The sequence below is a fragment of the Caloenas nicobarica genome, chromosome 3, assembly GCF_036013445.1.
Source record: "Caloenas nicobarica isolate bCalNic1 chromosome 3, bCalNic1.hap1, whole genome shotgun sequence".
Taxonomy (NCBI): Eukaryota; Metazoa; Chordata; class Aves; order Columbiformes; family Columbidae; genus Caloenas; species Caloenas nicobarica.
In genome coordinates this window covers 67,601,503-67,615,172 of record NC_088247.1, presented here as the reverse complement: position 1 = coordinate 67,615,172, position 13,670 = coordinate 67,601,503, and the positions used below count along the sequence as shown (strand labels likewise).

Sequence of the window (13,670 nt, the reverse complement as noted above, 5' to 3'; positions counted from 1 at the left end):
CATGTAGTAATGTCTTGCTAGCTCAAAACCAGAAAATTATCAATCTTCTCAGCAGTGCTGGGTAGTTGCTAAGAGAACTCAAGTTCCAAATCCAAAGACCTTGTCTGAGGGTAATTAAGCTGTGAATTAGAGTGTCTGTGCTTATAAAGGAATTAGAGGTAACCTTCTGTTCTTTTGTGAAAACTATTAGGAATGAATGAGATTTAAAAATCAATCAGTGCAGTTTTATTGGGGCACTTTGACTCAAAATTGGTATTTTTATTTTACATTCAACATTTGTTCATACTGGGTTAGCATAAGCAATTTTGTTGTTTGTTTGTTTTCTTTTTATGGTCTATGAAAACTTTCCATTTGCTGTTCAGGCTAATCTTTCCAAGGTTTTCCTTTTCATCTGCAGTCTTCCCAGTTGTCACTAGGTTGGATAAAGTCTACACTCTAGCCTTCTGTTCACCTATGGGTATGAAATTATGCAAATTTTACTGTCAGAATAAGATTATAGAAGGACCTGGTGCTTCCACAGGTAATGGCTAGCCTGGCAGATGCCTTATACAGATAGATAAAGGATAGTTTAAGAAATTTGTGTGACAAGAGGATTGAAAAAAAAGAATAATTAAAGGAAAAACACATATTAGTAAAAGGAAAATAATTATTGTTGTTTGAAATGTATGATGAGTCAATTCAACTACATCAGTTTGAGTGTCATAGAAAATTCACCTGACAAAAATGTTCCTTTATTGGCTTTGTAGAATTGTCATCAAGCATTCTTAAGCTGACATGCCATCATGTTGGCTTCTTTAGTTCATTTTTTTTGTGCAACTTTTGTACTGCTTAAACTAATCATTCCCTCAGGCTAATCTTGATGATTATTAGAATATAATATGGCAACTGTTTATAATTTAAGAAAAAAGTATTTCTATGTTATGTTAATTGTCATTGATATATTAATATGACTCCATTTTCATCCTTGCTGGTTAAGGACAAAATGAACTCAACTCTGAAGCTGCAATTCAGGGAAACACTCAAGCATGTACTTTAACCATATATACTGTGCTGGGACTACTTACTAGAAGTACACAGATACTTAAATGTTCTGCTGAATGTAGTAACACTTAACTTTAAAGAAACATGGAGTGTTTTGCTGACTGAAGCCCTCCTAGATAAATCATCCACCCACTCCGATTCACGCATGCACTGCTGTGGCATACACCATAGCTATCTTGAGAACCCTTTGATGGACAATGATGAGTCTCTCTGAACATAAATGTTAGCTGCATGACTCATGGTGATGAAAGACTGCATGTGTAATAAGAAAAAGCTCTGATTATGACAGGCTGGGTTAGAATAAGCCCAAAATCGTACTAATTTCAGCCATTATCTTCTTATTGACCTTTTGCTCCCTCATCTTCCCCGCCTCCATTGTTGGTTGTTATCATGCAGGTTGTCACATCTAAAACTAGTGCTTTGAGAAAAGAGCCAGATCTTTGCACTCTGTTCTGGAAAGACCTTAGCATATAATAAAGTGCTATAATAATACTTCATGTTCTTTTACTATTTTAAAATGTGCATGAGACGTCATAAGAAAAACAAACCACCCCTCCTCAAGCTCCTTCAATAGCTCCCTTAAACTCTTCCTTTATAGCTCATGACAGTGCAAGTCATAGATATGTGGGGAGATTAAAACTAGGGGCTCTACCCTATTAAACTCACTGTCTTTAATTTTGTGCAGGTTATCTGGATAGTTTATTTAAACCCAGTAAGACCACAGAGTCTAGGTGGTATGTGCTACCAACTATCCAAATAGCCTAATTAGCCTCTCTTCTAGCATGTATTTCTCTTTGTATACCACCACTTTGTGGTCTGTGCCACTTTCATGTTGATGATTCCCACCAGTGAGAAACCCTTCTAATAAGTCGGATTGTTAAGTATCAGCTTTGCCAAGAGATCAGCTTTAAGGATAAAATAAAAGGTAGAAGAGGTGAAAGACAAATCACTTTACAGCAGAGTATTGTGTTATACTATTTCACTTCAAAACAGAATTTGTCTTTGTGTGTTAACTATTCCTTAATTGTGTTCTTCCACCTTTTTCCATTCCGTGCCACCCCAAGCTAGACTTCCCCAGTCTGTGTCTGTGCCTTTCAAAGGAAACTTCCTTCCTCACTTCCTGTGGATGAATACTTGAAATCAGATGGTATTGTGGAGAAGCAGGAAAGGTTCCTGCCTTCCTTCTGCCCTTTGTTTCTTTCTCCTTCCCTGATTAATTTGATCATAATTTCCATAATGTAATTATTAAATATTTTCTTCTGGTTGCTTATGTGTTTTCCAGTCCCCTGAAAACATGTTGGTTAAACTAAACCAAAAATTATGAGAAATATTAAATGCGTTATCTCCTTCCTAGATTTACAGCAAATATGAAGTCTAAACAATGACAATACTATGGCACTCATAATGTGAAGAAGTATGCCCCTCACACACAGATCTTTCTTTTTTTGCATTCACAATTTTACAGGCTTTATTCTGTGAAGTCTGTCAAGCACTTTGAAAGAAGAATGGATTGTCTAAGGTGCAGGTCATGTGCATGAAAAGAGACTAATTATGCTAACCTTTAAAGGGTATATTTAAGATAAAACTTTTTGATGTAAAAATATGATCATATGAATCATGTTATTTTCAGTCAGGACTGTAGCTCTATCAAAACCAGGATTATTTTATGTACTATTCTACAAAGTAAATGCCTGTTCCCAAATGCTTGCAGTTTGCATATGGAAATCTACGTTCAGACCGAAAGAAAAGGTTATCACCCATATAAGTACTGTGAAAAAGGATGGCTGCCTTGCTGATATAGATTCGACTTGATTTTTGATTTCTGCATATTGTCACTTTTTTTGGTTTTTTTTTGAGATTCGGAGCTTATTAGCATCAGTCAGTCCAGCAAAGGTGATAAGCACGTATTCAGTTTTGACCTAAGTGGGAACATTTATCTGCTTATTTTTCAGAGAGCTAAATGGTGTTATGAGTTATTTGCTGAGTTCAGTGCTGGTGCTCATTCCGCTTTTGAATTTACCCTTTAACTTTGCTAGGAAGAAGATCAGATACTCTGTCAAAGTATTTCTTTTTAAAAAGAGTAATTAAAGTTTTCCATCTTTTTCTCGCACTATTTCAGAGCTTGGTGTATAAAGCAAGACTGGTGGTTGAGATCAGGTGCTATTCAGGTGATACAGTCTTTTGCTGCTGTTCAGTGTGACCTAATATTTGTTCATTTTCTTAAAAACATACTTTCCTTTTTTGCTCCTTTTCCTTGTAGATATTGCATTTTTGTATGGTCGAAGCTGTTTTCTTTCTCACTAATTTTTTTTTCCTTACATGTGAAATGTTTTGCATCAGATATAGAACAGTCTGTATCCTACCAGAGGAACTGAAAATTAAAATGGTCTTTCATGCTGAGGTTGAGGTAGTGTTTCTGTTCTACATCTTTACCTCAATCCTGGAGCAAAATCTGCAGATTCAGATTTTTCCAGTATCATACTATTCTGTCAAGTAGAGCTAAAAAATAATAATTCTGTCTATTTGAGAGAGTGTGTAGTTAGCTGTCACCATATTAACAAGTTTACAGTTTGGCTGCTTATTTCGATTGGATCCTAGTTATGTAGCATTAAAGAACAGATGTTCCTGGTGTAATCTGATAGTAATTTTTACTCTATTTTCTAATTTCTAGTCAAGGATAGATGATGTGATGAGACCAAGGCCTCTGTAAAACCTCCACCCTACTTTACCTCAAGCTGATCCCTTGACCTGAACAAAAGAACAAACAGTTCTGCAGTAAATTTTTTTTCATTGTGTGCTGTACCTTAGTTGTGTTTAGATGAATACAGAGCACCAGTAATATAATTTTGGATGGTCTTTTTTGTCCTTGCAAAACTTTGTCTGTGCCTGGAAAATAATTTTATGGCAGATTTAAGCACACATTTTTAAAGAAAAAATTGGAGTAGAGGTTTGTTGGCAGTAACAAATTATGGTATGCTGAAAGTGTTTGTAACAAGAATTGAGATGCATGGGGTAACAAATGAGGAATTGGAGCTCTGAAGGAAAAGGTACCAGTACCAAACTTGGTTGCAGCATATGATACATATGATAATTTAATAATTTGTCATGACAAAAAGTTTTCGCATATATCAGTAGACATGCAATTGAAAATAGATACTGATTTATCCCTGAGACACAATTAATTAACGTTTGTTGCTTCTGTTTTATGTTGTCGTTTGTTTCTTAACTGCCCCAGATTGTGAAATCAAAAAATGTTCTGTGCATAACCATTTTAATTCTATAAACCTCTGTTTTGTACAGTTAGAGATTTAACATCAACACAGGCACATGGGCCAAGTGACATTGTATTTCTCAGGCCAAGAGCAAGGAAGTCAAAGGACTTGTTCATATTAATCTATCCTCTTTTCTGTCTGCTTAAATTTTTCATTATTTTAATCATTTTACAGAAGTTATAATTTGTGTTTTTGATAGTACTTTTAAAGAACCTTTGAATAAATGTATTGTGAATAGATGTTAGTTTCACTACCCGTATTAATACTTTTATGATACATTATGATGGTAACCCTACCTCCTTCCCAAAATGTTAGATGCTGTACTAAATACTCAGTGAAAAATAAGAGAGTATTACAGGCAGTTTTCTTATGTCTGTGTATAACTCTGTCTTTACTTTCCCTCTGGTTTTACAGGGCATAATGACTACATGTGTCCTGCTACCAACCAGTGCACCATCGACAAGAACAGAAGAAAGAGTTGCCAGGCTTGCCGACTAAGAAAATGCTATGAAGTGGGAATGATGAAAGGTGGTATGTACACAGCAATCAACAAATCCTCAGCACTGGTGTCTGCTTTCCTCCCTTTTAACTTCATTGGACAGTTGATATGGTTCCTAAAGGAAGAAGCAACTAAATTTATTGAGCTGAAGTGTATTAAATCAAAGAGTGATTAAGTAAAAATAAAAAACTTCCAAATACCATGTTATTATTCTTGCCCAAATTTGCATCAGAATTAATAGGAACATTGACTTCAACAGAGTTAGGATTCTTCTGTTAGTATTTTTAATTCATTATTTTTTGGTCTCTTGTGATAGACTCCAGATCATGATGAATGAAACTTAACCCAAGATTTTGTAGCAGTTTGCAGTTCAGTGTGAAAAGCACTGGTTGTCTCAGATCAGTCCATATTAATTAAAATAAACTTCTCAATATGTAGTACTTGTTCTGTAAATTCTGGAACGGCAAGTCAATTCCTCTATTCCAGTACCGTACACATATTTTATATGTGAATTAATTTCACCCAACAATTTTAAAGGCTCATTCCTTTAAAAAAACTGAGATAAATACCTTTTTCGTGGAACATACTTATGTAATAATGGTGTCAGAGAAGAAAAATCAGACACTGTATGCCACTGGAATACCACTAAATTACTTTATTTATATACCCAGTGTTTAAATTTTGGAGGTAAAATTAGAAAAATATGACAATAACGAACAATTGCTGTGGTCTGTTCTTCGATGGAAGAATTCGTTTGTAACATAATTTTGGATCACTCATGATACTTGCCTTTCTCCTGTATGTCACAGTACCTGATGTTCCCTTTGTCTGGCACACCTAATGCTTACTTATTGCACAAATAATCTGGGGCAAGAAAGAGGAGTAGCTCATCATGTGTATCCTTCACACAACAAAGGATTGTTTGTAAATCCAGTCTGTGTGGTCAAGGCAGGCCAAGTCTGGGAATCTTGGGAAAAAGACAAAAGGGGAAAGAGTAAAGGAAAACTAGTCAGTTGTTGCTTCCCTTTGAAATTGAATGTGCATTTTTCTCAACTCAAGGATTAGGCAAGATCTGAAACTGATTTTGTTCATCTCAGTTTTGGGATGCAAACAGGGGGAATGTGTCAAATCTCCTTTTGTTTCTAACGCTTAAGACAGCAGCTGATTTTTTTAATAAGGTTTAGTTCGTGGATCTGGAGTGGCTTTGTTTCTGTCTTAACATCTTGGTGTATATGGCTAGAACTCTCTGAAGTAAAAAATATATAATTATATACATATACCATATATATACACATATACCATAGCTGTGGTGTGTATATATATATATATAGGTATCTATATATATATACACATGTATATCTCTCTATCTCACAGAGATGGTCCAAAGAAATTCTGGTTTCAGATAAGGCAAACTAAAATCAGAAAATCCCATACATAAATTTGCCATGCAGATTTAGCTTTGACCGTGGTACATGTGCCAGATCATAGTTAAGATATATCATTATGTTTTATGTTGATGATATTACATCTTTCTTTTGGCACATTTTCATCCATTTAATCTCATATGTATTTAATTAATGATCAGCTGTACCAGTTTGATGCTTTTCATATCTCTCCTCTCAGATACATGTTGTAATAGATTTTTCTGCTGTTCCATACATAATTGTTTTAATCACATGAAAATTGCACAGAATTCTCAACTGGCATTCTGTAGATTAAAGAAGACCCAAAAAAGACTGCAATTTTGTCCAGATTTTCTTTCTAGTGCAGATATTATGGAATTTTTATTTCATACAGTGGCCCTCACTTGAGTAAAGCCCTGTGGATTTCATTCTTTCCTTTTGCAATGCTGTAAGATTTCCTCAGTCACTACAGCAAGCAGCAATTCAAAAATAGTCAATGTTGTGTTTTGGTGGTTTGTTTGTTTGTGTTTTTGTTGTTTGCTTTTGTTTCGGTTTTGTGTTTTGTTTTGTTTTAAACTAAGCTCACAATTCACAAACAAGGAGATCAGGTGCATGAATTCTGCCTGCTCCTATAGAACCATTAATATTGCACTGAAATCCTTCACTGGTTCATAGGCAGGAGTTTAAGAACATTTATTTTATGAAGTCGAGGATGAATTTCTTGAGATGCCTCGGTTGGATTTTATAAATCTGGCACACCTGTACATGAAGTATTCAAGAAAGGTAAAGTTAATGTAGGACGAAGTAAAGCATTCAAGATTCTGCTGGAATCATTACTGATCCTGTATTGTCCACATAGCTGTGGGAGAAAGAAATTATTTTCTTTAGATAGCACTCGACGATTGTCATATTTCTCTCAGATGAAGATAAAGGTTAAGTGAATATTCTCAGTGTGCCATCAGGTTGGCTTTTAAAGAGTTAACTTTTAAATGTGGTTTTTTGTTGTTGTTGCTGTTGTTTGTTTTCACTAAGGAAATCTCTTAAGCTTTTCTGTTTTCATGCATCTCTCACAACAACACTTTTCTTCAACGTACTTGAACCACAGTGCTGCATTTAACTCAGTGTCCACATTTTTTCTCTAATAATTCATAGTTCTCTTGATTGAATCTTTTAATTTAAATAATCTCCTTTTGTTCATATGGAAGGATTTGCCTTGTTTAAAGACATTGATTCTATCACGCATTTGAAAAATATTCAGTTGTGTCACATCTCACTTGTAGATCTATCTCCGCAACTTGCTTATGACGATATACCTTTAGAAATAGTGGGAAACAGCTGAAGTTTCTTCATAAATTGTCAAAGCTGCTAACTTGTGACTTCTATCTATCATTTAACTTCTGAGCAATAGCTGATATTAATTATTGAGTTTCGGTAAATATGGGGGAAGCTAGATAAAATCTTGAGTAAATGTCTGTGGTTGATTTTAAACATAGCTTAAAAGCTATGGTTGCTGATGTTTTCTTGTAGAAGGTCACTTAATGCAGCAGAAAGAAGTTCATATACATTATTTTTAAGAGAGTGGACACAACTGAAGTATGTTTTCGGGTCTTCATTCAGAAAAAATGCAGACTTCAAGTGGCTCTTGAGCTGCGCTGTAGGAACATTTATTTATGAGTTTCTGTGGAAAATTTATCAGTTTTTTCATCCCACTGTCCTTTCATCTTTTAAAAATTTCTTTCAGTACTGAAGAGTTATTTTCCTTCTCTTATGTTTGTAAGTGTTTTCTTCTGTATGTTACTGTGCTGCTTCGAGAGACAATTAGACTGCCAGAGTCTCTGCCGATGTAGTCAGCATCTGAGGCAGAATTTATAGCTGTTATATTTTCTCCAAATGCTTCATTCTGTCTTTCTGAATAAGCTAAAGAAACCTTAAAATTATATGTTATTATTTAGTCTGAGCATGCCTGTTTGTATGTGAGGATAAAGCAGTCACATAGAATAAGCTTCTTATCATGCCCCTCTTTCTTCTGGTTGGGTAGCAGAGAAGGCAAAGAGTGGCATTGTTTTGTTTATTTGTCTATTTGGTGGGGTTTTGTGTGGGGGTGTTTTTTTGTTGTTTGTTTGTTTTGGGGTTTTTTGGTTGGTTGGTTGCTTTTTTTTTTTTTTTTTAAATCTACTGATGATGTCTTGAAGATTGTTTCTCTTCCGGCTTGGAGAAGTATATTCCAGCTTACTCTATCACGCAGTGGTGTGTCCCAGCTTCCAAATGGAGTTTTTACAGCCACTGTAAACCTGAAGCTCCAACCATATGTACAGTCCAGGTGATCTCTGCTCCAATACAGATCTAGTTTTCTGTTCCTTTGTTATTTTAATGGCTTTCTGATAATTTGGTTCCGAAGGACCTTGTTCTCTGAAATCACAACCACCTTATTTTTATTGTCATTTATTAATTATTTTATAGTGTGGCAAATGAATGAGGAATTTTAGTTATTAGCATGATACATTTGTCCCGTCCTTTCATATGTGACAAGGCAGATTTAAGATCAAGTACTGTGTGGGATCAGAGCAACAGAGTGCTGGTGGAGTCAGTGGCTATGGCCAAAATTCGCCATAATGTTAAATGCCAGATCCTTAATGAAAAATCATTTTTTTTGCCTGGTAGCCCATTTTCAGTCACCCTGAGACCTACATAATTCTGTCAGTCATCGAACGCTGATGGCTTCCCAGCTTCAAGTCATAACAAATGTGGCAATCAAGGATTTGAGTGGTCATGTATTAGATCCAGACGGTGATCCTGTATATTTACTGTCTTTGAACAGCCTGAAATTTCATGTTATAGAGAGAAGATTCTGAGTGTTGTTTCTTGTGGTAAAGAAATTACAGCATTAGAATGCATTTGAAACCCGCATCCTTCAGTGTTGCCTTCAGAAATTATCTGGGAACCCTTTAGAGATTACTGTGGTACAGCCCAGGGAATAAAAGTCTGTGTTTTCCGTAACAGTCTGCTACAACCACATGCCAGGTGCTTATAGAAATGTTCATTAACTTCTAGAGATTGGAGTCTAGAGACCGGAGGCTTTCCATTTTTCTCTTAACATTCTCTTGAAGTAGTTAGCCACCTGTTAACCACGTGGGAAGTCAGTCTGGTTCAGCGTAACAGTGTTACTGAAGTTTAAGAAAACTTTTCAGGGAAAAGAAAAAACATTGGGCAGATTTGCCATCCTCTGAGAGAAGAACCTTGCTGATTTTTTGTCTTTAAATGGAGAGAGCTATGCTCCCCTGCTGAATGCTCTATTTGTTCATGCTAAAAGGCTAGAGGGTTATTAAAATCCTTCTCAAAAGCAGAGGTAAATTGATGTCTGATGCAACCACTGGAAGGGCTCCAGAGTTTCTAGTTTTTCATGTAATTATCTTTTAATGAAATATTATATAAAAATAGAAATTAGTGAATGAAAGAAAATGGATTAACAACATGAAGCTATTTTCGTTTTTCTGAGGACAACCTTTATGATATTTATTAGACATACTGTTCTGTACTCAGCCAAATAGCTGTGTAGGTGGGGCTTGATAAATGTATGAGCAAATGTACATTTTTAAGATGTAATTGATGGGCTGAAAGCATGTACTCAAGCAGCATTTGAAGCAAACTTTTGTGAGTTTAGTACAGCCTCCTGGAAAATAGGATGGAATTTAAGTCAAACTTTTTAGTGAAATGTTTCTATTTCCCCTTTCTACATGTGCAAAGTGGATTGTTGCCATTGAATTGTCCCCAAATATAATATTCTGCTGTTCTGCCCCCAAAATAAGAAAGAGAAACCATTGTTGTAAACACTTTTGCCAAAAAATACTTTATCTTCCTGTTCTACTTCACAGAATGATCTGGGCTAGAAGGAACTCCAGGAGGACTCTTGTTGGATCACCTGCTCAGTGCAGGTTCAACACTGAATTTAAACAAGATTGTTTAAGACCTTTTACAGTCAGGTGGAAATGTGACAAGCTGTCTTTTGCTTATTTATGTGCTATAGCTAGTTATATAAAAAAAATATAATACTGCAGATTTTTTTTTTTACTCTTGAACATTTGTTTGAGATTATAAAGCTAATTACAGTTGTGTATTTGTTTACATTTGCTTTTTGGCCTTTACATTCTTGATTAGAAATTCTTGGGAATAGATACAGCAATGAAACAGTCCCCATTTAAATTGCTGATTAATTTTAAATGAAGTCTAGGATCCTTGCTGTGTCTCCACCCTGTCTGCCACTGGTTCATACTACAGGTACCTCAGGGTATCACTGTGCATTCACTGGTTTTGGGCAAGCCTGTGTAAGTCAGAAGAGCTGGTGTGATCTCTTTGCTGAGCTTGAGAAATTCTTAGAGTACTAGAGCTTCAGATTCTTCACTTGGTTAGGCATTTACAATTCGAATAGCTTCAGTACACTAATTTGTCTAATTTCTAAAATGTAGCAGTTACAATTTTTCACTGTCTTTGAGAATTATACTAATGGTCACTTACTCCTAGAACTACTTGGCTCTTCCAGATCATGATGATGTATGGTCCCTGTAAAGGGTTTATTGTGACTCCTGAAATGTCTATGGCTTCACTGTAAATATTGCCTAGAAATGGGGCTGTTGCCCTACTTGCTGTAGCCAAAACCTAGTATGATTTGTGCAGGAGCGTCAGCACTTGAAAGGGATTCAGTTGAATGATGGATTAATAGAGTTTCTCTTGCTTTTCTTCTACATGTCCTCTGATGCTCTTTAAAATGTGTGCTATGAATGCCAAGGGCTGAATGCCAAAATACAGATTAGGGTGAATCATCTCTTGCACCTTCATCTGTAATTAGTAGATCACTGGTTCTCAAACTGTGAGTTATGAATAGTCATTAGAGACCCCAAATTACATTTACCTGCTTGTCAACAAGGGTTTTTTCACTAGATCTTTAAAAACTTCACACGGAAGACCAGTTTTATGATCTGCACTGTAGCTGTTAGGAATATGGAGGCACTGTGATATGTAATGTGACTTGTTCACTGAGAAAACTGGTGGCAGAGCCAGGAGTTGAACCAGAATATCTGAATGCAAGCCCTGGGCCCTGCATCCCCCTGCTTCAGCTTGTATATCCCTCTCTCTCTCTTTTAATGAAAAGTAGTCTTGATTATAGAGGAGAAAAAAGATGCAGAATGGAAAAGAATAAGAGATATTTTTTGAAAAAAACACCCAGATAAACAGACATAGAGTGGTCATCAGCCACTCAGGAGTAAAAAGAATTGCAACATCCAGGTGCACAGACGAAACTGAAATTTGTTATTTATTTATAGTACCGAGTGTCTAGATATCCTTTTCAGAAACCAGGCTATTAAACACTGTCAGTTGGGGCAGACCTGTTCAAATTCTGATTATTTTTTCTAGAAGATTTCAGACAACGTTTCTCATTTAAAGTAATTGTCAACCCACCTGGGTTTTCAGCACAATTTACATTTCTGTTTGATTTTCTAAAAGAGAAATGGATATGATATAAAGAGGCTGATTTTCTGAATCATATTCAAAAGTAGTAATTTATTAAGCTTATAAAATTTGAATTTGGAAAATGGTGTTATTTTCCTGTGACCAAATAATGTATTTATGTGTGGAGAACCAAGCAGAAAAGCTCCCCAAATCACAAAGCTCTCAAAATCACCTTGGAAGGACCCACATGCCGAGATACATTACAACATTAGGATCTACATTGCAGTCATAGCTTCAGCAATCTCCATCTGCTATAAGTCTATCAAGAATGTGGTTATATTTCTGACCTCCACTGATGCACAGCAGCTACAGTGACCTTATGTTTTAGAGGAAACGGAAGGATTTTATTTTATTTCCAATGTAGTGTTAATATTGAATTCGGGGAGGTGTGGCTAACGAGGTCTATCTGCAAAGCAAAATTACTGTAAGAGGTCATTAGGAGACAGCTGCCTTGCTTGTATTCACCTTTTAGACTCTAAAGCCAGTTGTACTTAGATGACATTCAGGTTTGTGCCCATAAGGGAACTGTTGGCTTGTCACACTGTTTTCCTTCTGCAGTCACTTTTGCCAACAGCAGCAATGGTACCAAAGTGAGTCTGGAGTGAGTCCCAGAGCTCTTCTTCAGCAGTTAGTAAATCCCTCCTGTATTAGGACATTTGAGAGAGGATTTTAGGTTTCTAACCTCTTCAACTCCCACTTCAACTTCAGAAAGGTTCTCCTACTGCCCCCAAAGAGAGTGTGTCTGGCATAGAAAAGTCTGGTTTCTTCCTTTGTGAGCACTGCTGTAAAGGATTCATGTGGCTTCTCTGCCATGACCTGTTTTCTGCATGCTCCTTGAATACTCTGGTCATCAACTGGACTATAGACTCCCTGGCTTTCTGAAGGATACCTTCTTATTTGTAATCTCTTTTACTTACCACATATGCTTAGTCTTTATTTTCAAGCAGGGTTTGTTTTGCAAAACACCAGATATTCCTTCTCTCTGTCAATTTTCAACTTAATTTTGATCAGGTAGATCAACCTTAAAGAGTAACAAAATTGTTCAGAGGAGGTGTTTCCAAGCACTTTTGAAGTACTGCTTTGACAAACTGACAAAATTATAGGCTGCTAATGCTGCAAGGCTGTGCATGTGTATAGAAGTGTCAAATGTCTCTTGTCATCTGAGGTCTGCTGGCGAGGAGCAGAACTGTGAAGAGTCTCAGGTTCACAGGTTGCTCCAGACTGGGAGGATAGCTGGTAAACCAGATCACTGTACCAGGTAATCCAGACCACTGTTTCCAAAATCAATCAGAGATCCATCTTTTTATTGTCCTCTTAGGGGGGGGAAAAAAAAAAAAGTAATTCCTTTTCCTTTCTGCCATGATTTTTTTCCCTCAGAGTATGGCCACAAACTGTTGATTCTACAGGGAGTTTCAGCACAGTTCCCACGCCATCCTCACCCTCACTATCCCCACTCTGACTTTTTTCTTCCAATTTCTTCATGAGCCGAATGTCTTAATTTTGTTTAACTTACGTGTTGCAGTCTTTTCCTGTGCATAAGGCTGTCCTTTCCCATAATGTTTCCACCAGCTCTGTTCTGAACCTGTTCCTCCTAGGAGCCGCAGCAGCTGTGTTGCTGAAGTGGAAAGGAAGCAGTAAAATAAGGAAGAAAATCTTCAAAGCTGAAAACCTATTTCTGAGTAGACAGTTTTTAAGTAGGAGATTCTTCCCTGTGTTAAAAGTTACTTATTTTGTAAAATAGTTCCAGTAAGACATGAAACAACTCTGATACAAGTGAGAAGGTATTGCTTATATGCTTGCTGCCTAGAAACTGAACTCTGGTTCTCCAGTTCTGGCACTTAGTTTCTCTTATGTTTTGACTTGCCAAATTTCCAAATCTACTTTGTTTCCACTAGTTTAAATGCTTGAAATGCCATCTGAATGTCTGTCAAGTATAAACTGGAGGTTAAG

The 13,670-nt window shown here is 36.3% G+C and overlaps 1 protein-coding gene across 1 annotated transcript in view; it reads left to right on the top strand.

Moving 5' to 3' along the window:
- Positions 1-13,670, top strand: part of ESR1 (estrogen receptor 1) — a 162,776-nt gene that overhangs the window by 88,756 nt on the left and 60,350 nt on the right. Inside the window, 1 exon segment of the mRNA XM_065631464.1 lies at positions 4,728-4,844. Within this exon segment, the coding sequence (XP_065487536.1) occupies positions 4,728-4,844 (117 nt within the window).